This window comes from Glycine soja, chromosome 16 (assembly GCF_004193775.1).
Source record: "Glycine soja cultivar W05 chromosome 16, ASM419377v2, whole genome shotgun sequence".
NCBI lineage: Eukaryota > Viridiplantae > Streptophyta > Magnoliopsida > Fabales > Fabaceae > Glycine > Glycine soja.
Window position 1 is genome coordinate 35,739,757 of NC_041017.1, and position 26,315 is coordinate 35,766,071.

Below are 26,315 nucleotides of genomic sequence, written 5' to 3' on the forward strand. Positions count from 1 at the left end.
ACTTCATATGAGCACAATAATGTTAGAAGACAATTTTCTTTTACATTATTTTTGTAAAAAAAATTGTACCAAAAAGAATGTTTCTTATTTTAGTATTGAGTACAAGAACAAATCATATTTCTTTGTTATTAATTTTGATTTTTTTTATGAATTTAGTGTACATAGGAATTTTAAAAATGGAGATAGATACAGTAAATGTATAATTTTTCGTATTCTAAGAATTAATTCGGGAGAATTGGATACAGTAAATGTATAATTTTTCGTATTCTAAGAAGTGAAGAATATTTTAGTATTTGGCACAATAATAAAAAAGGTAAAAAAAATAATGAAAGTGAAGAAAAAAGCAGGCAGGGCAGCAGTATAAATAATAGAAGTTTGATGATTTATATGCAGAACCAACAACTACACTTGTTTTCTGTATATCCTTGTGTGATCATGAATTCCTCCTCCATTTATATTCTTGTCTTTGTCCAGCTTTGGTTGTTGAGCTTACCATGCAGAGAGAGTGTGTGCATCCCAAGTGAGCGTGAGACACTTTTGAAGTTTAAGAATAATCTCAATGATCCTTCAAATAGGCTTTGGTCTTGGAATCAGAATAATACCAACTGTTGCCACTGGTATGGAGTCCTCTGCCACAGCGTCACTTCCCACGTTCTTCAGCTTCACCTCAACTCTTCACATTCTCCTTTCAATGACGACCACGATTGGGAATCTTATCGGAGATGGAGCTTTGGTGGAGAGATAAGTCCTTGTTTGGCTGATTTAAAACATTTGAATTACTTGGACTTGAGCGGCAATATATTTTTTGGAGCTGGTATGTCAATTCCTTCTTTCCTTGGGACAATGACTTCCTTGACTCACCTCGACCTCGCTCTTACTGGATTCATGGGGAAGATTCCTCCTCAGATCGGGAATCTCTCTAAGCTTCGATATCTTGACTTGAGCTTCAATGATTTACTTGGAGAAGGTATGGCAATTTCTTCTTTCCTTTGTGCAATGAGCTCCTTGACTCACCTAGACCTCTCTGATACTGGAATCCACGGGAAGATTCCTCCTCAGATTGGGAATCTCTCAAATTTGGTGTATCTTGACCTGAGTTCTGTTGTTGCCAACGGAACAGTACCCTCTCAGATCGGGAATCTCTCTAAGCTTCGATATCTTGACTTGAGCGGCAATGAATTCCTTGGAGAAGGTATGTCAATTCCTTCTTTCCTTTGTGCAATGACCTCCTTGACTCACCTCGACCTCTCTGGTAATGGATTCATGGGGAAGATTCCATCTCAGATTGGGAATCTCTCCAATTTGGTCTATCTTGGCCTTGGAGGTCATTCTGTTGTCGAACCTCTGTTTGCTGAAAATGTAGAATGGGTATCAAGTATGTGGAAGCTTGAATATCTTCATTTGAGTAATGCAAACCTATCCAAAGCATTTCATTGGCTACACACTCTCCAATCTCTTCCTTCTTTGACCCGCCTATATTTGTCAAACTGCACACTCCCTCACTATAATGAACCATCCTTGCTCAACTTCTCATCTCTGCAAACTCTCCATCTTTCCGTTACTAGTTATTCCCCTGCCATTTCTTTTGTCCCCAAGTGGATATTCAAATTGAAGAAACTTGTTTCTCTTCAATTACCGGGTAATGAAATCCAAGGTCCGATTCCTGGTGGTATTCGAAACCTCACACTTCTTCAAAATCTTGACTTGTCTGAAAATTCATTCTCATCTTCTATACCTGATTGCTTATACGGTCTTCATCGTCTCAAGTCTTTGGACCTAAGTTCCAGCAACTTGCATGGGACTATTTCTGATGCCCTGGAAAATTTGACTTCTCTTGTTGAACTTGATTTGTCATATAATCAACTTGAAGGAACCATTCCAACTTCTTTGGGAAATTTGACTTCTCTTGTTGAACTTGATTTATCACATAATCAACTTGAAGGAACAATTCCGACTTTTTTGGGTAATCTCCGCAACTTAAGGGAGATAAATTTAAAATATCTCTATCTCTCTTTTAATAAATTCAGTGGAAATCCATTTGAAAGTCTTGGATCACTCTCTAAATTGTCATATCTTTATATTGATGGCAATAATTTTCAAGGAGTTGTCAAGGAAGATGATCTTGCAAATCTTACAAGCTTGGAGAGATTCTTTGCATCAGAGAACAATTTAACTTTAAAAGTTGGTTCCAATTGGCTTCCTAGTTTTCAGCTTACCAATTTGGATGTGAGATCATGGCAGTTAGGTCCCAGCTTTCCATCGTGGATTCAGTCACAAAACAAACTTACATATTTAGACATGTCTAACACAGGGATTATTGATTCTATTCCAACACAGATGTGGGAAGCACTTTCTCAGGTTTTGCATTTTAACCTCTCTCATAATCATATCCATGGGGAGCTTGTGACTACATTAAAAAATCCAATATCTAACCAAATTGTTGATCTAAGCACAAATCACTTACGTGGTAAATTGCCCTATCTTTCAAATGCTGTGTATGGGTTAGACCTTTCAACCAATTCATTCTCTGAATCCATGCAAGATTTTTTATGTAACAATCAGGACAAGCCAATGCAATTACAATTTCTCAATCTTGCATCAAATAATCTGTCAGGAGAAATACCTGATTGTTGGATTAATTGGCCATTTCTAGTGGAAGTGAATTTACAAAGCAACCATTTTGTTGGGAACTTCCCCCCATCCATGGGTTCCTTGGCAGACCTGCAGTCTTTACAAATTCGTAACAACACACTCTCAGGAATATTTCCTACCAGTTTGAAGAAGACTGGCCAATTGATATCCTTGGATCTTGGAGAAAATAATCTTTCAGGAAGTATTCCACCATGGGTTGGAGAAAAACTCTCAAATATGAAAATCCTCCGCCTTATATCAAACAGTTTTTCCGGTCACATTCCAAATGAAATATGTCAGATGAGTCTTCTTCAGGTTTTAGACCTTGCAAAAAACAATTTGTCTGGCAATATACCGAGCTGTTTCAGTAACTTGAGTGCCATGACACTAGTGAATCGAAGTACATATCCCCGTATCTATTCTCAACCACCGAATTATACAGAATACATTTCGGGATTAGGTATGGTTAGTGTGCTACTATGGCTGAAAGGAAGAGGAGATGAGTACCGAAACATTCTGGGTTTGGTAACAAGCATTGATCTGTCAAGTAACAAATTATTAGGACAAATACCTAGAGAAATCACAGATCTAAATGGATTGCACTTTTTGAACTTGTCCCACAACCAATTGATTGGTCCTATTCCAGAAGGTATTGGTAATATGGGATCGTTACAGTCCATTGATTTTTCGAGGAATCAACTTTCTGGTGAAATCCCTCCAACCATTTCAAATTTGAGCTTTCTAAGCATGCTGGACTTGTCTTATAATCATTTGAAAGGAAAAATTCCAACAGGAACTCAATTGCAAACCTTTGAAGCCTCCAACTTTATTGGCAACAATCTATGTGGTCCACCACTGCCCATAAATTGCAGCTCCAATGGGAAAACTCATAGTTATGAAGGAAGTGATGAGCATGAAGTGAATTGGTTTTATGTCAGTGCATCAATTGGATTTGTTGTGGGATTCTTGATAGTGATTGCTCCTTTGCTGATTTGTAGATCATGGCGGTATGCCTATTTTCATTTCCTTGATCATGTGTGGTTCAAACTTCAATCTTTTCGCTCAGGTATTATCACTGTTTAGTGTTGCTTAGAATACTCCGATGTTTTATCATTGTGTTGGCAGGTTGATCAATTTGTAGTCAATGCTATCTTTTTTTTTTTTTTTTCAAATTTGAGAGCCTTATTTAAATTCTGTTTTTGGATGTAAAGAGGGATAGTAGCTGAACGTAAAGAGGGGAAGGATAGGAGGTGTGGGGAAATGGAACTAAGGATAACCAAGTAATTTCAAATGCTTTGGTAGTCTCAATAGTATTTTTGATAGTGACAATAGAAGCCCATATATATATATATATATATATATATAAATGATTATATGTGTGATACAACAAAATCCAGGATAGATAAAACAACCCATACCAACTATACAAATTACAAGTTAATTATTATTTTTACATATTTTGATGTACAATAAATAGCACCAACACAACAATGTTATATTTACTAATATATTTTTTAATATTAACTATTTTAATACAATTAATACTGTTATTTGAACAACATAGACATTATCTTCATTTTTTCCTTCATTTTTTAATTATATAATTACATTGAATATTTATATATATACAAAACTATCATCTATATAATTCTATTTCTATTGAACAAATAGATTATCTTTAATAAAAACATACTTGTGATTTAAAAATAAAAAACTATAACACAAAATCAATTTTTACATTGCTAATTAACTAAAAATAATTCTAATTTTTATCATTGAATGCATGAATTATATTGTAACAAAAACAAATTGATCTAATATTGTATGTAATTACTTTTGTTTTGTAATTATTTTTATCTTTTATGAATACGCATCTGAAAAACATTTTCAGAACTGAACACACAAAATAATATATGATTATAAATTGTCTAATAAATTATAAGTTTTGTCTTTCATGTATGCACAGGTGTGTTTCTTCCCAAATTGTGCAAATGCTGGTCGACAAATGGGTGAGATCAAAAGCTCAGGTATGGTGGCTGCAGAACCTGTGCACTCTCTTCAATTTCTCCACAACCTTTTGATGATGTAGATCTCTCAGATGAACCTGCCGTTGCTCCATTCCCGCAATACTAAGTAGTAGTATTTTTCTTAATGCTTGCAAGAAATAATTTAAATGAGTGTATTTTGATGCTTAATGCGTGTTTAGTTTGTAATAAGGATGTTGCGCTACACACCAATATGGAATGTGTCATTAATTTATGTATTCTGTTTTGTACAAAATTTTAATGCTGGAAGTGGTCTCTCGGACTCTTCCCATTGAAAACCAGTGTAGCCAGCTTTCATTATTTTTGGTTAATATATATAAATTGTTCTTTAGTACTGATTGGTCTGAATAGAGTGATAGATTATAACTCTTTAAATGAATGGTTAAGAATTTGAATTTTATCAACTATTAGTTCTTCATCCTTCTACGAATTTTATTATTAGTATCTCAATTATCTTTTGGGCGGTCTTAATCTATATTTCTGTTTGTCATTGCTTAGTCACTTTCATAAAAAAAAATCACTGTTAAACGATGTAATAATCATATGATTTCTCACTTGGGTTATGACCTAAAAATCATGTGATAAAATTTTAAGGTATTACAAATATTTTGTCAGCGTAAAACTGCTAAATAATTAAAATTTTGACAAAAAAGAAGAAAAAGGATGTATAATAAACAAAATCAATAATTCACAATACACAAATTAACCTAGCTTTTAGCATGTTATTATTATATCAAAACCTTTTTTTTGGTACCTTTCAATTTGTCATTCAAGTCTAGAAGGACCTATGTGTGGACATCTAAAGGACACCATTTATGGGTGAAAAATTTCAAAATTTGTTTATCGTACAGAGCAGGATTTTATATAAATATATCAGTGGAGTTACTATTATCACTGCGTGCCATCAATGTTATTCACAATACCCATGTGGGTAGAAAATTAGGAAATTTCAGAAGTATTTTTTTTAATGGAAAAATAATTTTGTTATACAAATATATAATAGAATCATATTTTTGTGACATTGTTGGGGACATAATTTTTTTACTACAAAACTGTATTTTCGTTATTATAATAAAAGGGATGTAAAGTAAAATGCAACCGAGATACAATTCTATTATTGTTATAATAAAGGAGTGTAAAACAAGGTAATGAGAAAATGATTTTATTTTAATTATTGAATATACACCCAATATAATCTTGATTTCGTTTCAATTTAATTATTTTACAACCCCTTTATTCCGTGTATATTTTAATAAACAAAACCATGTTTCCATTTAGACCATTGTCACCCTCCATCCCTTTCCAGTCTTTCTTCTTGCTCCCTTAACTTGCACATCCCCTCCCCACTTCTTTCATTTTCAGCAAGCGTCACACAAATCTCTGCCACTCGTGGCGCAATGCCATCTCTACACTGTGCAGCAATCTGACTCAAAGGAAAAAGTGGAGTCGTCATCATCTGAATAGCTCAAGCAACTTCCATGGTGGTGGCATCTCACTCTCTTTACCTTCCTTAACCAGAAATGGAAAAATGACTAAAAAGAAAAGAATCATGACCGCAACACACAACTGCAAAGGACAATAATAGCCCCATATATAAGTGATTATATGTGTGATACAACAAAATCCAGGATAGATAAAACAACAAACCATACCAATTATACAAATTACAATTAAGTTAATTATTATTTTTACATATTTTGATGTACAATAAATAGCACCAACACAACAATGTTATATTTACTAATATATTTTTTAATATTAACTATTTTAATACAATTAATACTGTTATTTGAACAACATAGACATTATCTTCATTTTTTTTCCTTCACCGTCTTCACCCATCTTTCTTTGTTATAAAAAATGTAACAATTACAGTAAAAGTTAATTTCTTATGAAACATGCTTCATTTAGCTTATTTTAAAAATTAATGTAATAACATTTTTATCAGTTGTAAATAAAGAAGAGTATTTATTCTAAAAAGAATTATATAAACATACACTTAGTATTGGATATGACTTTACACTCCATGTAAAACAAATTCAATAAACGACACCTGAATCTTTTGTTCATAAATTTAGGGACATTACATGAAAGGTGCATAGATTTTTCTAGTAGTGTCACAGTCCTACTATTGTACGTATCCCGCCTTTTTCTCCTTTTCAGAATGATAGATACCACCACGCTTTTTGTTTCTGGTTCTATACTCCTTTCAGGACAGATTCCTCCATGAACAGTGCTATTTGGCCAAAGAGTGTTAAGTAGGTACGTATAAAAAACAATTCGACACGCAAATTTCCAAACAGAGCACTAAATTAAATGGAAAATATTACATACCAGGATATAACTAAATTTGGGTTTAAACGCGGGTGATCTACCACTGACTAATAAGATTTTAAAAAACAGTTTGCCATTGCAATTTCTACTTGATCATGATTTACTAAACATATTCTTTGAGGAGTCTTCGTAATTGCAACATGACAATAATTAATTATGCCTGTATCAATTATATCTGTCCCTAGTATTTTCCAATACAGGAAGTCACGAGAAAACTATAACAACTACTGTGGCCATAGTTTAAAAGCTACATTGACGTTCTAAAAGTAGGTGAAAGCATGCAGGTGATGCAACACAAACCTTGGGGTGGGGTCGATCCAATTCAGATGGCTATGACTAGGAGGATGGTCTAGCTATAGGCCCAAAATGTTTGAACTTTGAATCTACAATATTTGGGCATATATATGTGTACTCTTCCAAAACAAAACAATTATTTTATATTTTTATCATGTAATATTCATCTCTCTTTTAAACTATTAATACATATACCTTGAGTGAGTTTATCAGATGTGCATCAAGCATTTTTTTTTTCTGTGGCCGTGCAAGATCTTTTACAGTTGCTGATGTGTGTAATTATAACTACCGCCATGATTGGTATGAGCCTCTATCTAATGTTAAAGTAAAGCTTTTCTGCGTTTGATGAGTGTTTAATTGACTCAATATAATTGTTGTAGATATAAACAATTGTACTTCATTATAAAGAGTTTTTATCTGCAAGTAACACGTTTAATCGTAAAGTAAATAGTATATACGTACTCCGAACAATGGTGGAAATAAAATTAACAATGATCGACATGGTAGTTATCGGACTAATAATTTAATAGTATGAATAACACTACAATTGATTCTGGGAGAAATAAAATAAAGTGAAAAAACTTGTGTAAAAGACAGATATACTTTGATAAGGAAATCTAAATTGTTTAACAAAACATGAAACCATATTCGACTTAGCTGGAATTATGGTTAGAGTAACATGCAAGTAACTTTGTTACTTTGATTTTGATGTTACTCCACACCGGAAAAATGATATAATAACATAACAAGCATAATTAATTAGATTTATTTATTTTACACAAAGAATCAATTTTTAATTTTGTTATATGTTGTAATATATACTTTAATAATATCAAGAGTCTAATCCATTTGATTCAACAGACTATACGTGAGCTGTTAGAATCAAGAATTTAAAATTAATTTTATTCATTGAAAAATCATTGAACCCTAATCAATGAGGTTTAATCGTTAGTGGAAGCAGAGAATGGAGAATGGAGACACATGAGATGATGCAAGGAACAAAAGTTTATGCAAGTGCTATCAACCGAGTGTCTTTAGTGTCGTGAAGACCCGGTTTCTAACTACATTATTTATTAATTAATTCATTTTCAAAAAGTGCCTCATAAAAACACCCTTTTTGTGGTAATTTGATTTTTAAAATAATAATAATGACATGATAACTTTAGAAGAAAAAGAAGTACCAATTTTTTTTTTTTTGTTTTCATCAACTGGTTTGCGTGGAGCCATTTTTCCACTCTGTGACTGTCTGACCCGGGTGCTTTTGAAACAGGTTTTGCTTTGCTTCTTTGGCACTCTGCAACCATTGTGTACTACCAAAGCCATTTGCTGCCATTTTTCACATCCATAATCTTTCAGTGATTTTCTTGTCTCAAAACAAAATCCTTTGAACAATACTAAGACTCTAAGCAGAAACACACACACACAATTTTATTTTTTTTGGAAGCTCAATGTTACTACTATCTATCTACCCTTCTCACAATCACAAAGTCAATGCTCCCACTTAACTGTTTTCCTACTCCAAAAGTGTTAAATCCTCTCATGTTATTGTACCCCTAGTAGTTATTTGTTTCTGACCGAGTCTCTTTAGTGTCCAATTTGCTGATGTGAAGGGTAGAAGGACCCAATGACAATGTCATCAAATTTGAAAAGAAATAACTATAAAAAAACAAAAAAAAACATAGACCAAAACACTATTAAACACTAAATGAAATTAAATATGTTTTTATCCTTAATAAATACTCAAATTTTATGTTTATTTTCTAATAAATTATTATTTTACGTCGAGATCCTAATAAATTAATACTAAATGAAATTAAATATTGATATTATTGTTGTTCTTCTACCTCCAACGTTGGTTGGCTCGATATATGTGTGTGCTTATTTTAACGTTATTAGATGCTACTTGTTTATTTCGTACGTTATTGTTGTCTGAAGCATGGACACGTTGTGGAATTCCTTAGAAATTGTTAGGAATGGTGTGTGAGAATTCCCTCGGCCTGAGGCATACGCATGGTTGAGGACACGACAAAATTAACACATTGTCATTTCGTCGCTTAGCCAACTATATTCGTGTGGCCATTAAAAACGTTTCTCACTTACTCTTTTACCCATTAATTATTCACAAGTTAAAGTCGCACGCAGTAAGTTGCTACCGACAAACATATTCAGAGTTATGATATTTAGACATTCAGGTTTATTGTAAAAATTAAGGTTATAGTATATCAAAATCTTGCCCATAACATAGTATTTCTATCTTTTTACGGATATTTTGACAATATGACTTTTTTTTCAGGAGTGTGTGATTTAGACTCATTCAATTTAGAAACACTACATGATTATACAGAGACTTGCTTATAATATTAAGATAATTGTATATTAATTAAATGAATTTGATAATATAAAGATGATCGTGAAAAGTTTACGAAATATAGTGTGCGTGAGCAAGAGGAATATGTTAGCTATTTAGGTGTAACTCATTGGAAAGTAAGACATAGTCATGTAGATGTGGTAGGTTTAACCCTTGCTGCCAAAGTAAAAAATTAAGTGGGAAACAAAAAAAGAAGAAGAAGAAAGATAGAAACCCTCAGGGTAGCTTATAGTTAGGAGGGCTCAATATGTCTCCCTTGACCAAACAATTTGACTAAAACTTGAAGACAATTGAATAAGGATTCAAGTTTTTTTTATTGTCGGACGACTCAGGAAAGATTCAACATTACATTTTAAATTTTTTATATAGTTGGAAATTAGTATTAAATTATAAGACTTTTTATTTGAAGTAATATTTTTATAAAATCATAATATTTTTGTGTATAAAATTTACTTTAAAATACATTTAGTAAAACATTTTAGTTTTAGCTTTATAATTTTAAAAACCTAATTAAGACTTAATATATGAGAAAAATTTGCTAAATAAAATATGAGATCAGCTGAATTTTTTTTATTTTAATAAATTTTAAAATAAAAAATAATATATTAGAAAAGTGTGTTAACATTTCTCTTGAAATGATTAGTGTTTTTGCTAGCCTATGTTCCTAACCGCAACAGGCGCCAGAAATTGTGGGTTAACCAGGCATAGAGAAATTCCAAAGGTTGTGAGTTGTAAGAAGTCTTTGTAAATCACATGTCCTTCAAACTTTACACACATCCCAAAGAAGGGACCAACGAATTCTTGACTTTATGGGATCGTGAGCCTTGTAGTTTCATGCACGTAGAATTATCTTGGACCCATAATTTTGTCACTGTTGTACCCTTACATTATTCATTAAATAATGCTATTTTAACGGCACTCTTGTTTTATTCTCACTTCTCTCTAGCTTCTTAATTTTAACCATTTCAAAGCTTACGTTCCCATGCAAATTACAGCACTGTATATACGTTTTTCTAGTTAAACTCTGGAGCTACGTGGGTGTTGTTTTTATTTGATGATGCATGCATGGTTTGTTTGAATATTTGTGGTCATTGTGTGGCACGTGGTGTACATGTAGCGTATGTTTTCCGGTGCATCATCTTCCAAATCAGCACAAAGCACCACGCCATATGGCCCGAGTCCTTTCACAGTCTCCATCCGGAAGCCAATAGCCCCGTTGAACTGCACCGCATACAACCTCACCGGAACATGCCCCACAAACCTACAAGACCATCAGAGCACTCCAGCCACCGCCACGTGTCCAGATTACTTCCGTTGGATCCACGAGGATTTGAGGCCTTGGGCCCGTACGGGCATCACGCAAGACATGGTGGAGAGGGCAAAGCAAACGGCAAATTTTAGGTTTTTTTTTATCGGTCAATATTAGTTATTAGTTTTTGTTAGAGAAAAAAAAAAGATTCAAACCCATCTGTGTTTTTTTTTTTTTATCATCAAATCAACTTTATAACTTGTAAGAATTATTTTAGGTTGATAATATTAAAGGGTAGGGCTTATTTGGAGACTTACTCAAGGCCCTATCAAACAAGGGATGTTTTTAGCATATGGGGGATTCTACAATTGTTGAGAAGGTACCCTGGCAAGATACCTGATTTGGAGCTTACAATGGCCCTAATGTTGAGCAACCAACTCCCTTGTTTCGGTATTGTGGAAATGATGCTACCTTGGACATTGTCTTCCCTGATTCTTCCTACACTTCAATAATATATATCTCGATCTGCCTATTCTTCTTGTAAATTTTGAATTAGATAATCCATAATGTAAAAAATTAACTTAGTGCAATTTTTGTTGAACATGTTTGTATTTTGAAATTATATTTTGAAACGGAAAATTGAAAATTCACAATCAGCTCTAACGGGACCTTAATTTTTAAACAAGTAAAAAGTATTGCATGTGTGGTGCACAGGGCAGAGATTAATATAAAGCCATGGCATATTTTGTTGGGAGAGTTGAAAGAAGGCACTACGAGGATACCATGGCTGAACAGAGAGCCTTATGCTTACTGGAAAGGTAATCCAGCTGTTGCTCAAACCAGATAATATCTCATGGAATGCAATGTTTCTGAAAATCAAGATTGGAATGCTCGTTTATTGGCCCAGGTATCACACTTCTTATTAGTTTTGTTTGATTACACTAGCTTATTGAAAGTAGTTTTATTATTTGGATATGAAAAAATTAATTTTGTATGTAATATTTCTTATAAGCAAAAGTTTCATTATATAAAATTGGCTTAAGCACATGGTGTGCAGAAACTAGAAATAACAGGCAAATTCAAGCAACACCATCCAGTAGCAATATTGTGTATAACATTATACACTTTTTTAACTTTTAATCTTTTATTAATACACATGAAATGAAATGTTAATTAGGGAATGGAAAGGGTTAGCAGTACCTCATGTAAAGGAAGGTTCATTCCAACTTCAGATGAAGTTAAACGCAAATTGGCAAATCGTCGTAAATTTCTTTCAGCTATACTTGGAAGGATATACCCATCTATTTAATGAAATGTAAATTAGCAACACAAAATAACTATGAAAAGTCCAGCACAGACATAGCACAGCTCAAATTTATAATTCAAATCACTAAGAAATCATTACATGACCGATGAACAAAATAGTCTTTACTTAGTAGTAAGTGCTCACAGTTGTGCACCCAGGCCACCCCCAAACCACAAAATAAATTAGTTGTTAAGACATGTTACTATAATAAATTATTCCACTGGAGGTATGAATTGTTCTATTAGAATATGTCAAAGAAGACGAAGAACCTGTTTTCTCTGAAGGCCACTCAAAGAATCCAACACATATCTGCTGGAGTTTAGTACGTTGAAACGGATATTGAGCAAGACCCCTATAGAGATGAGTAAATTTTAAGTAGCTGACAACAGTGCTATACAATTTATATGCCAGATCTAATTCATCAGGTTACATTAAAAATAAAATTCCAATTAAGAATCTCAGAAGCTTAATTAAATTTTAACAAAACATGTGCTATCAGTAACTGTTTCAAATGGACTTCATATCTGTTTTCAGAAAATAACATTTATACCTGATCATTAGTCAGTATTAAGAACCATAACAGAAAGGCATGACCTTTCTTGGCTAGAAAGAGAATGAGATGCGTTAACAATACCAGACGTAAATTGACTCAGTTTTCGCATGTTCGGATTAGTGAGTATATTGAATATATTTCAATCAGTATTAAGAATCAATCTTTATGAGTGGAAACCATGAATAAAAAAGACAAACCTACTTGTGCACAATATCTGAATCTGCTTGGTGACATTTTGGGTTCATATAAGCATTAATTACTTGTAAAATGTTATCATCCGGCCATAAATCATTCTTACCTCCTGCATAGACAAAAGATAGAAGCTAAGATACAATGTTCAAGAGACACCAACAATCCTCCATTTGACAAAAATAATTATTAACTGCAAGTCAACATTTGTGTACAAGTTGATGCAGACAATGCATTCTAGAAGACATAAAAAAAGCACAAAGATATTAGGTATATAATTCCATCCTTTGGTTTAGAATTAGATATTATATTGGGTCCACTGTAACATCTCTCATTGCTTAACAATTTACATTTACATGGACAGTAATCAGTTAGTGTTAATTTAGCTTTTTTCTAATATACTAATTTAGCTGATATTATATTTTCAGATAGCGGATATAATTGGTTCATGACATGCTATCAATACATGCATGATTAATAGCATGTTTGAATCTAACTCCATGATCCACATTGTCCAAGAAATTTGAGTCAAAATTTTAAAAATGACACAAAAGCAAGTATTTTTTGCTTCAATTTGACGTGCATTCACAACAATGAACACCAAACCAAACGGGCACTAAGTGGTCTAGAGTTTGATCATTGTTACCCCCATTTTTCTAATAAAAAGTAGAATTTCAAAACAAGGTAGGTGAGCATTTACATTATTTATGCTTCAATCCAAAAGGTTTTGGTGTTTTACTAGTGGAAAGGGACATGTAAGAGACTCAATAATTCACACCTTAAAGTTTGCATTTATTATGTACAAATACAGTTAATAACCTATAAATCAAATCCTGATACGTTTGTTGACAAAATTCTTTTAAAAACATTAAAACCTCTCTTCTATGTCAAATATTAAGTGTATTATTACATAATTTGGACAGATAATATGTCCCTAATTCTCTGAAAAGTTTACTTGTATAGTAACACTAGAGCAGTGCCATAAACTGTTTTCTAGTTTGAGAAGGAAACCTGTCAGAAAAAATAATCAACTGCAACTTTCAATTCAAGTAATGTGAATTGAATACTCCGAAGACGGTAATATCCCCACACTTACAAGTTACAATGACAAATGTTGAACATTTTTCATGTGACATACAAACATTTACCCCCTTAACTAAAAAAAAAAAAGACTATAAAAAATATCAAATTAAATTGTAGTGAAAAATGAAACTATTAATTTTAATTAAAGAAAATACTACTTATTTATTCCTTCCAATAATCAAATATTTTCTCATTACCAACTTGTCTCATTCATCTCTTATTTACTACTAATTGTTACTTGTAGTTAAGTGTGTTAGATTCATGGGTTAACAATGAGTCGTGTATGTAATTAATAATCATTAATGTCATATTTTTTTATCATTTGAAGTGGAGTATTCATTTTTTCTCTTAATATTATTTTATCCTTCACAAAATTCAAATAAGATATTTTATTTGAGAGGATGAATTCAGAACCACTCAAACTAATGAGTTAAGGACTCTTATTGGTTATTAACATCGAATTAAAACTAGTTTTATGTATTTTGTTTTTATAAATTAAAGACTAATACTTGCTTATTGTCATTATTCAAAAAAGAAAAAAGGTTAAAAAGAAAAGAAAAGTGAGTGGGAAAGACACACTCGAGTCGAGCGGGAGTCAAAGCTGGAAGTCCAAAGTTTCTGGAAATCAAACTAGTAGTGTGGGTGTGGAACAGGACAAGGGGGTTTCTGTGAAGGACTATTTGGTGGACAAACTGAGGCCTGGTGATGAAGACGGGGCTCTCTCTGAAGTGATATCAGAGACTCTGCACAAGAAGGAACTGCCCCCAGTGGAAGTTACTGAAGAAGGTGTGAGAAAGGTGGTTTCTGATGCTGTGCATAAGAGAGAGGATAATCCTGAGAGAAGAATGGAACATCAAAGAATACTGGGAAAGGTAACTGAGTCAGAGGAAGTGAAGAGAAGGTTAGGAGGTGAAAGTGTGGTGACAGAGAAAAAGTACCAAGAGATGTATGTGAATAGTCCGGGGAAAGGTGTGGTTGATAAGTTTAAAGGTATGGTTGGGACATGGTTTACCAACCCAGCAGAGAATCAATCTTCACAAGGTAAATAGCAATGAATAGTAGCTCTAGTTGTCTCCATGAGGTTTCTTTTGTTTGATCAATGCCTTTTGCAAATTTTACTTATTTCTAAATTAGTTGATTGTAAGGATTCGAATCTGGAAACAGTCTCTTTGCATATGCAAGGGTAAGACTGCGTACAATATTCCTCCCTCATACCTTCGCATAGCGAAGAGCCTCTCGGCAATGGGATATGCTAGTTTTTATTTTTATTCTTTTACCATACTTCTCTGACTAATTCTTTTGTTACTCTTCACATTCTGCTTGAGTTTTGCAGCTAGACAAAGATATTTTGTATCGATATTAAAATTTATTATCTCTCTATTTGTTTATTATATTTGCCTTGTAACAGTTTTTCGATTTTCTTATCTTGGAAGAAGTGTTTTGAGAAACAAACGAAATTATGATTATGTATGTTTCTGTTAGTCTTAAGACTTGATTCCAAGATGAATCGCAGTTATTTGTTTACTTGTTTTGGTCATGCTTACATATTTTTCTATATGTTTTTTTTTTTTCATTTTGTAAGAACTGTTTAAAAAAAAGTGGAGTATTTTTTATCCTAGTGGTTTTAGACTTCAGTCCAAGATGAGTTACAATTTTTTTTTTTTACTTTATTTTGGGTATGCTATTTTTTACTGAAGCAAAGTGCCACATTAATTTTGAATTTGTGGTTTGCATGGGCCGAAGATTCATCTATGAATTATGAGGCAGGAAGGGCAGAAGTGGAACAAGTTAACCAAGGTGCAGCAGGTGAAAGAAGGCAGCAGGAGTCATCTAATTGAAGAAGTGCTTTGAAGGAGTCTTTGCTTTGGGTGATTGTGTAGATTTTCTTAAAAGCTGTTTCAATATCTGTGTGTCTAGTTCTTTGTTGGAAGAAAGTTAGGATGTTCAAGTCACAGTAAACTAAAAATTTGTGTTTTTTTTTAATGTTTATGTAAATATCCAATTTTATTCGGGTTTATTTTTATATTTTATATAAAAATATTTAAAATATTTTTTGAGAAAAAGAAAAGAGAAAAATTATAGAAGATTTGACAGTTACAAGAAGACTTGGCATCAGAAAACTGTAGTAATGGTGATTCAATTGAGAAAAAAAATATTACTAAAAGATAAGATCATTTAAAATATTTTTGAGAAAAAAGAAAAAAAAGAAAAATTATAGAAGATTCTTTTAAATAAAAATAATTAAAATATTTTAGAGAGAGAAAAAAGAAAAATCATAGAGGATCTGAAAGTTACAAAATTGATCATCAGAAAACTGGAGTAATGGTGATTCAATTGAGCAAAAAATAAAATATTAGTAAAAGATAACGTCATTGAAGTTGTAAGTCTAAAGACAAGGAGATCGTGGTATAATGGAATCCTAAGTTGTTGTTGGATTTTAAAAGAAGAGACGCACTAGCATACAAGGAGAATTCTGTGAAGGGAAACCCATAGAAAGATTGTTTTTTCGCAAATTTTTCAATGGATGATTATGATGCTATAAGATCTGGTCTTTGTTCTTTTTGCGCTCTATAAGATCAGGTTTGTTTGTTTTTTTTTTCTTTTCTCTCGTTCATTTGTTGTTATGTTTGGCTTTTTTTATTTAATTTTTGGTTTCATGAATTCGTGTATGTATGCTATCCAAATGTTTGTTTTTTGAATAAAATAAGTATACACATTTCGACCGCATGTTTACATTCATATTGTGGGTTAAAAAGCATATTTTTTACTTGCTTATTGGTCCTGATAAATTTCTGTATATAAAACAGTAAGATCGAGTGTCGAGTTTACAAGGACTTTAACTGTATCCAGAGTTTGTATATGTTCAATTTTAAGTAATCAATAAATTAAAATTGATATTTGTCAAATAATGATATGGAATATAAAATTTGACATAAATGAAGATAATTAAGCATAGTACATTAAAGAGATAGAATACAAACACTCAGAGGTGGGTTGTCAGTTGAAGTAGATTTACAGAATATGTTGAGACTCAACCTATCAAAATTACTCTTGATGCAACAGTAAGGGTTTTTTACTATTTAACGTTATTTTGATTATTACCTTCATCCACTAACATACCCTAATCATGATTTCTCATGTGAAAGAGTTTAAATTACCTAATTTCACTCCTAATCCCTTAAGAGCTATATGAAATAATTTGCTTTAAGAATAAAGATGTATAATAAATAAGGCAAAATAATATCATTCTATTCCTAAACATGGATTACCTAGATGTTCTTTTCAAGTTCATAGGAAATAAACATTTTCCAATGCATAAACCCTATAACACTACATGAGAATAGGTAATCAAGCTATAAACATGATATTAAGCACAAAAAAGACAATAATATTAAAATAACATTAAATAAATAGTTAGAATAATTACATCAAGAGTGTTTAATAGTTGAACTCCCAACAATGGGTGATTTAGCCTCTCATTGTCATGAGAGGGTTACTAATACAAAAAGAAAGCAAGAGGTGTGAAAGAAAATGGAGGAAAGGGTCCCAAGTGAATAGATTTTCTCTCTTCTCTCATGTCTTAGCTTCTCAATTTTGGTCCCACTAAAGAATTGCTTGATTTTTCCTTTCTTTTTCCTTTAAAATGAAGCACAATCATGTTTTGTGATATTGATCATGCGCTAAGCCAGCATGTGCTCGCGAAGCGCACATGCAAAGTCCATCTGACATAAGTGAATGTGCGTTAAGCCGCAAGGTGCAGGCTAAACCGCATATGCGTACTAGGCCGCCACATACAGGCTAAGCTGTAGATGCGCACTAAGTCGTCGTATGCACGCTAAGCATGACCTCCAAGTTGGCTCCTCGCGTTGAACGGTTGTTGACGCGCTGAGCGAACTGCTCCAGTTCTTCAACCATATTACAGACCTCCTACTGTGTAATTCTATAAAAAAAATACACTAAAAAATACTATAAATTTGATAACTTTAGCATTTATTAGACAAAAACTCAGAAGAAGTTAAATTTCTAATGTTCTAACACAAAAGAAGCAATAAAAGAGAGGAAAATTAGATAATTGTTATGTGATTTAAACATTTAAATTACGTAAGCGTATCAATTAACATATTATACGTGGAAAAAAGTTTTTTTTTAAATAAAAACAATGTTGTATTTGCCCATTTCTTCTCTCTCTTATCTATCTCTCCATCACCCTTCATCTTCCTCATATCCCACCACTGTGCCACTGATGGTGTTTCATTTTTTCCCTGGTGGTTGGACTAAATGAAAATAAAATAGATGAAAGAATAGATATGAACCAACAAAATCTTAATATCAAAACATTAAACCACAAAATCGAGAAAAAAAACAATGTTTGGTTGGCTTCACTAGGTTTCATGGCTGGATTCACATTTGGATTTCATGTGGGATTTCACAATGAGGTTTGTTGTGAGTTGGGGCTCATTGGATTTTGCAACGGTGGTGGCAGTGGAGATCACAATCGTTGGGTTTTATGACCGGTTGAGATTGAGATCATAGTTGGGTTCCTACCAATATTTCTACACTATGAATAAAGATAAAGAAATTTCTACACTATGAATATTTGAAATTAATTAAGATTAGCTAAATTCATCTAAATAACAATATGCATAAAGATAAAGAAAATTAAGGAAGGAAATAAAAGAAAAAATTAAGGGAAAATTTTTTGTTTGGAAATTTTAACAAACACTCGTGTATACAAAGTAAATTGAGATTAAATCAATGAAAAAATTGTTCGGGTTTAATTTGATTGGAGTTCCTATCACGTAATCACTACACATTTATATTTAATAAACATTATATTATCATTAACCTACCATATTATCTTAACTTTAATTTCTTAAGTGAAGAGAGCTAAATCCCTTGATTAAACTATCAATCCTTTGGATTAGCATAATCAAACAATTTGCATTAAGACAAAGTGTTTATTGATGCTCAACTATCCCTAGACATAAAAATTATTGGGTGTTCTATCCAATTCGCAACTTAATGGAATTTTTCTAATACAATTGAATGAAAAATCATGCAAACAGGTGCAAGCCAAAAACACATATTAGGCATAAAAGAGAAACAATTACAATGTTTTATTGAATAAAAAAAAAGTAGTTATTACATGGAAGAAGAAACAATTACATTAAACTCTAAGAGAAGATTAGTTCATGACAATAAAAAAACATGAGATATACATCACATAAATGTCTTAAAATGACACAAAAATCTAAGAATACATGATAATTATCGATCATCCAAAATTAACTTAGGATAAAAAAAAGTAACATATTAAAATTTTATAGGAATGAAAATGATATATTTTAGTCTATTTTTTTTAATGCTTGACATAACTCTCAACATTTGTTGTCAGTCATAAAAAAACTTTGACATGGTTTTGATGGAGTGGCCTATGGTTCCTGTTGAAAAAGTGGGGCCTTGATATGGATTTGGTGGAGTTGTCTACGGTTTGTCTAGAAGATAATTTTTTTTCTTTTATTTTATTTTGAATAATAAAAATTTGATAATTTAAAATTAATTATAATTTCAAATTGCATGTAATAGAAGCCTTGAATTTAATAATGCAAGACTTTTTGTTGTTTACTTAACACACGTGTAATGAAAGGATTGATTTAATTAATGGTTAAATTTGAAGACTCATTATTAAACCAAATTTTATTACCTTTATTGTAAACTATTAATGTTTTTTATAAAAATATTAATATTTACTTAAAATAAAATTTTCATTAATTTAAGCAATTCTATAAGTTAAACAAAGAAAATAAAATGTTTCTTATTTTAGTATTTGGCACAAGAATAAATTACATTTCTTTGTAGATTATTTAAGTTATCGTATGAATTATTTTTTAAGAATATTATATTGAAGTGAGTATTTTTATGATTGCTTAAATTTGGCACTTAAAATTATTTAAAAAGTAAAATGGAAATTAAAATTATGCTGCTCCTATTATTTAAGCTGACAACTTGTAAAGAAAATAAAAAATATGATACTAATTTTTATGATAAAAAAATAATAATATTCAATAAATTGTATATTTATTTTTCTCTTCTATCACTATTCTTAAAATATCACCACATAAGTAAATGAAATTCAGGAAAAGATTTTAATATATGAAGACTTGTGGTCTAAAAATTAAATAGCTAGGACCATAGATAAATAATTTCAAAAACATGCCACACTTCTAGTAGATCATATCCTCTAATTTACATTTTAAGTTAAATGTGATCTACAATACGTGAAGAAATTTGGACCAAGACTTATAAAAGGAAAAACTATGATTCAATAATTATGATAGACCAAGTTAAACAAGCATTTTACATTTTTTTGTATCTCACTAATTAATTTTTAATGAAAAAGAAAATACTATGCAGGTTAAAATACAATTAGAAATAGACAACATAACAATTTTTCCAATTAATGACAATGAAAATTAGTCTTTTTTCATATATAAGAAGAATATTATTTTGTGAATTAAAAAATGGATCAAAATAAAATAGCTAGATAGGAACGAAATAGTCTTTTTTTATATAGATTTTTTAACCGAAATAATTTTTAAATTATATCCTTTTTTCTATAATTGATGTATTCATCATTAATTTTTTCCTTGCTTACTTAATTCTAAACATTTGTAGTCAATGATAAGAAACTTGATATGAAGGTAATGTGGTGACCTATGGTTCAAGTTGAAGAAGTGGGGGGACATTGACATGAACTTGGTGGAGTGGCCTATGGGCTATGGATGAAGTTGAAGAAGTCAGAGACCTTAATATGGGTGGACTTTGTGGAGTGTCCTAAGGTTAAAGATGAAAAAATGGAGGACCTTGACATGGACTTGATGGAGTAGTCTATGGTTCAAGTTGGAAAAGTGGGGACCTTGATATGGATTTGGTGGAGTGGCCAGCGGTTTCTCTAGGAGAAAATTTTGTTTTCATTTCTTTTATTTTGAATAATAAAAATTTGATAGTTTAAAATTAATTATGGGTTCAAATTGCAAGTAATAAAATATTTGAATTTTATAATGCAAGACTTTTTGTTATATACTTAACTAAGGTGTAACAAAAGAACTGATTTAAATAATAGTTAAAATTTGAAGACGAATTAAGCTAAATTTAGTTACCTCTGATGTAAATTACTCAAATGTTAAAAAAATTATTAATATTTTTTTAAGATAAATTTTTCATTGATTTAAGCAATTATATACGGTAAATTAAAATAAAAAATGTTTCTTATTTTAGTATTTGGTACAAGAATAAATTATATTTCTCTATAGATTGTTTAAGTTATCGTATGAATTTGTTTTTTTTAGAATATTAAATTGAACGTGAGTATTTTTATGATATTTTAAATTTGACACTTGCAATTATTTAAAAAGTGAAATGGAAATTAAAATTATGTTTCTCCTCTTATTTAAGTTGATAACTTGTAAAAAATACAAAATACGATACCAATTTTTGTAGAAAAAAAGTTAATATTCTTTTTCACACTTCTTTTTATATAACTAAGTAATTTTTATATGATAAAAAAATAATATTCAGATTTAAATACAATTAGAAATACATGATACAACAACCTTTCCAATTGATGACAATTAAATTTAGTCTTTTTTCATATATAAGAGAATATTATTTTGTGAATTGAAAAGTTGATCAAAATTAAATAGCTAGATTGGAATGAGATAATCTTTTTTTTATATAGATTTTTTTAAACTGAAATGGTCTTTAAAGTACACCCTTTTCCTATAATTGATTTATTAATCAATTATATATTTTTTCCTTGCTTGACTTAACTCGCAATAATTATTGTCAATGACGAACTTGATATGAAGGTAATGGAGTGACCTATGGTTAAAGTTGAAGAAGTCAGACCATAACATGGCTGGACTTGGTGGAGTGCCCAAAGGTTCAAGATCAACAAATGGAAAACCTTGAGATGGACTTGATGGTGTGAGCTTTGGTTTAGAAGACAAATTTTCTTTTACATTATTTTTAGTTTGAATATTGAAAATTTGATAATTTAATATTAATTATGGATTGGAATATCATGAAATAGAAGACTTGATTTTTTCTTTTTTTAAAAATATTGGACTTTTACTGTTTTCGTAACAAAAGTTTAACAAAAGGATTGATTAAATAATAGTTAAAATTCAAAGTTTAATGATACCAAATTTTCATTTAAGCAGTTCTAAAGGGTAAATTAAAATAAAGTGATTCTTATTTATTTTTGTAAAAAAAAAGCTGTACCAAAAAGAATGTTATTTATTTTAGTATTGAGCACAAGAATTAATCATATTTCATTGTTATTAATTTTTTTTATGAATTTAGTGTACATAGGAATTTTAAAAAAAGAGATAGATACAGTAAATGCATAATTTTTCGTATTCTAAGAATTAATTCGGGAGAATTGGATAATTAAGTCGATAATTTAAAAAAGCCAGCGTAAAAAAAGAAGTGAATTAAAATGTTAAAAAAATATTTTAGTATTTGTCACAATAATAAAAAAACGTAAAAAATAATGAAAGTGAAAAAAAAGGCTTAAAATATAATTGTCGTCTTTTTTTAATATGTTATTTTAGTTTTTTATTTTTAATTGAAATATTTTATCTCTTATTTTTAAAAAATCTTGTAATTTTAGTCTTTTTATTTTTTAATTGAGATATTTTTAAAAAATATGTCATTTTAATCCATTTGATCAAATTCTTGTTTTTAATTAGGATATTTTGTCCTTTAAAAGTTATTTTGAAGAAACCAAGAAATACAATAAATTTTATTGATTTTAATAAAATACTTATTTCCTATTCTAAGAATTAAGTCGGAGAATTGGATAATAAAGTCAATAATTAAAAAAAGGAAACGCCAAAAAAAAAAAAAAAAAGAAAGACACTTGCATCAGTATAAAGGAAACCGTTCTAAGAAGTGAATTAAAATATTAAAAAAATATTTTAGTATTTGGCACAATAATAAAAAAGGTAAAAAATAATGAAAGTGAAGAAAAAAACAGGCAGGGCAGCAGTATAAATAATAGAAGTTTGATGATTTATATGCAGAACCAACAACTACACTTGTTTTCTATATATTCTTGTGTGATCATGAATTCCTCCATTTATATTCTTGTCTTTGTCCAGCTTTGGTTGTTCAGCTTACCATGCAGAGAGAGTGTGTGCATCCCAAGTGAGCGTGAGACACTTTTGAAGTTTAAGAATAATCTCAATGATCCTTCAAATAGGCTTTGGTCTTGGAATCATAATCATACCAACTGTTGCCACTGGTATGGAGTCCTCTGCCACAACCTCACTTCCCATCTTCTTCAGCTTCACCTCCACACTTCTGATTATGCAAATTGGGAAGCTTATCGGAGATGGAGCTTTGGTGGAGAGATAAGTCCTTGTTTGGCTGATTTAAAGCATTTGAATTACTTGGACTTGAGCGGCAATCTTTTCCTTGGAGAAGGTATGTCAATTCCTTCTTTCCTTGGGACAATGACTTCCTTGACTCACCTCGACCTCTCTGATACTGGATTCCGTGGGAAGATTCCATCTCAGATTGGGAATCTCTCCAATTTGGTCTATCTTGACCTGGCGTATGCCGCCAATGAAACAATTCCATCTCAGATTGGGAATCTCTCCAATTTGGTGTATCTTGTCCTTGGAGGTCATTCTGTTGTCGAACCTCTGTTTGCTGAAAATGTAGAATGGGTATCAAGTATGTGGAAGCTTGAATATCTTGATTTGAGTTATGCAAACCTATCCAAAGCATTTCATTGGCTACACACTCTCCAATCTCTTCCTTCTTTGACCCTCCTATGTTTGTCAGACTGCACACTCCCTCACTATAATGAACCATCCTTGCTCAACTTCTCATCTCTGCAAACTCTCATTCTTTACAATACTAGTTATTCCCCTGCCATTTCTTTTGTCCCCAAGTGGATATTCAAATTGAAGAAACTTGTTTCTCTTCAATTACATGGTAATGAAATCCAAGGTCCGATTCCTTGTGGTATTCGAAACCTCACACTTATTCAAAATCTTGACTTGTCTGGAAATTCATTCTCATCTTCTATACCTGATTGCTTATACGGTCTTCATCGTCTCAAGTCTTTGGAAATTCATTCCAGCAACTTGCATGGGACTATTTCTGATGCCCTGGGAAATTTGACTTCTCTTGTTGAACTTCATTTGTCAAACAATCAACTTGAAGGAACCATTCCAACTTCTTTGGGAAATTTGACTTCTCTTTTTGCACTTTATTTGTCATATAATCAACTTGAAGGAACAATTCCGACTTTTTTGGGAAATCTCCGCAACTCAAGGGAGATAGATTTAACAATTCTCGATCTCTCTATTAATAAATTCAGTGGAAATCCATTTGAAAGTCTTGGATCACTCTCTAAATTGTCATCTCTTTGGATTGATGGCAATAATTTTCAAGGAGTTGTCAAGGAAGATGATCTTGCAAATCTTACAAGCTTGACGGATTTTGGTGCATCGGGAAACAATTTCACTTTAAAAGTGGGTCCCAATTGGATTCCTAATTTTCAACTTACCTATTTGGAAGTGACATCATGGCAGTTAGGTCCCAGCTTTCCATTGTGGATTCAGTCACAAAACCAACTTCAATATGTTGGACTATCTAACACGGGGATTTTAGATTCTATTCCCACTTGGTTCTGGGAAGCACATTCTCAGGTTTTGTATTTAAACCTCTCTCATAATCATATCCATGGTGAGCTTGTGACTACAATAAAAAATCCAATATCTATCCAAACTGTTGATCTATGCACAAATCACTTATGTGGTAAATTACCCTATCTTTCAAATGATGTGTATGACTTAGACCTTTCAACCAATTCATTCTCTGAATCCATGCAAGATTTTTTATGTAACAATCAGGACAAGCCAATGCAATTAGAATTTCTCAATCTTGCATCAAATAATCTGTCAGGAGAAATACCTGATTGTTGGATTAATTGGCCATTTCTAGTGGAAGTGAATTTACAAAGCAACCATTTTGTTGGGAACTTCCCCCCATCCATGGGTTCCTTGGCTGAGCTGCAGTCATTAGAAATTCGTAACAACTTGCTCTCGGGAATATTTCCTACCAGTTTGAAGAAGACTAGCCAATTGATATCCTTGGATCTAGGAGAAAATAATCTTTCAGGATGTATTCCAACATGGGTTGGAGAAAAGCTCTCAAATATGAAAATCCTCCGCCTTCGATCAAACAGTTTTTCCGGTCACATTCCAAATGAAATATGTCAGATGAGTCTTCTTCAGGTTTTAGACCTTGCAAAAAATAGTTTGTCTGGCAATATACCCAGCTGTTTCCGTAACTTGAGTGCCATGACACTAGTGAACCGGAGTACATATCCCCTTATCTATTCTCAAGCACCAAATGATACACAATACTTTTCGGTATCAGGTATAGTTAGTGTGCTACTATGGCTAAAAGGAAGAGGAGATGAGTATGGAAACATTCTGGGTTTGGTAACAAGTATTGATCTGTCAAGTAACAAATTATTAGGAGAAATTCCTAGAGAAATCACAGATCTAAATGGATTGAACTTTTTGAACTTGTCCCACAACCAATTGATTGGTCCTATTCCAGAAGGTATTGGTAATATGGGATCGTTACAAACCATTGATTTTTCGAGGAATCAAATTTCTGGTGAAATTCCTCCAACCATTTCTAATTTGAGCTTTCTGAGCATGCTAGACGTGTCTTATAATCATTTGAAGGGAAAAATTCCAACAGGAACACAATTGCAAACCTTTGATGCCTCCAGCTTTATTGGCAACAATCTATGTGGTCCACCACTGCCCATAAACTGCAGCTCCAATGGGAAAACTCATAGTTATGAAGGAAGTCATGGGCATGGAGTGAATTGGTTTTTTGTTAGTGCGACAATTGGATTTGTTGTGGGACTTTGGATAGTGATTGCTCCTTTGCTGATTTGTAGATCATGGCGGCATGCCTATTTTCATTTCCTTGATCATGTGTGGTTCAAACTTCAATCATTTTCCTCGTATAGTATCACTGTTTAGTGTTGCTTACAACCGATGTTGTATCATTGTATTGCCAGGTTGTTCAATTTGCATTGTAGTTATTGCTATCTTTTTTTTTTTTTTCAAATTTGAGAGTCTTATTTAAATTCTGTTTTGGGATGTACATATTTGCATATTGAGCATATTTGTAGTTAAGATCAACTAGTTGTTCAATTCTGTGTA

The 26,315-nt window shown here is 31.7% G+C and overlaps 3 protein-coding genes across 3 annotated transcripts; all 3 read left to right on the top strand.

Moving 5' to 3' along the window:
• Window positions 1-385: 385 nt before the first annotated feature.
• On the top strand, window positions 386-5,010 carry LOC114389273 (receptor-like protein EIX1). Its single transcript, XM_028349908.1, has 2 exons — window positions 386-3,697; window positions 4,598-5,010. The coding sequence occupies exons 1-2, from the start codon at window positions 388-390 to the stop codon at window positions 4,642-4,644; spliced, it is 3,357 nt and encodes a 1,118-aa protein (XP_028205709.1). The 5' UTR covers window positions 386-387; the 3' UTR covers window positions 4,645-5,010.
• A 9,314-nt stretch (window positions 5,011-14,324) lies between these two features.
• On the top strand, window positions 14,325-16,050 carry LOC114390025 (low-temperature-induced 65 kDa protein-like). The gene is made up of 3 exons (XM_028350713.1): window positions 14,325-14,333; window positions 14,595-15,093; window positions 15,796-16,050. Exons 1-3 carry the CDS (start codon window positions 14,325-14,327, stop codon window positions 15,888-15,890), a joined length of 603 nt encoding a protein of 200 aa, XP_028206514.1. The 3' UTR covers window positions 15,891-16,050.
• Window positions 16,051-23,092: 7,042 nt separating this feature from the next.
• LOC114389274 (receptor-like protein EIX2) lies at window positions 23,093-26,315 on the top strand. Its single transcript, XM_028349910.1, has one exon. The coding sequence runs from the start codon at window positions 23,124-23,126 to the stop codon at window positions 26,130-26,132; it is 3,009 nt and encodes a 1,002-aa protein (XP_028205711.1). The 5' UTR covers window positions 23,093-23,123; the 3' UTR covers window positions 26,133-26,315.

Excerpts from the sequence above, each read along its gene's own strand:
- LOC114389273 (XM_028349908.1), top strand. The coding sequence starts at position 388 with ATGCAGAACCAACAACTACACTTGTTTTCTGTATATCCTTGTGTGATC. Across the intron at positions 3,698-4,597 it reads ACTTCAATCTTTTCGCTCAG|GTGTGTTTCTTCCCAAATTG; the intron begins GTATTATCACTG and ends ATGTATGCACAG.
- LOC114389274 (XM_028349910.1), top strand. The coding sequence starts at position 23,124 with ATGATTTATATGCAGAACCAACAACTACACTTGTTTTCTATATATTCT.
- LOC114390025 (XM_028350713.1), top strand. Across the intron at positions 15,094-15,795 it reads AGAGAATCAATCTTCACAAG|ATTCATCTATGAATTATGAG; the intron begins GTAAATAGCAAT and ends CATGGGCCGAAG.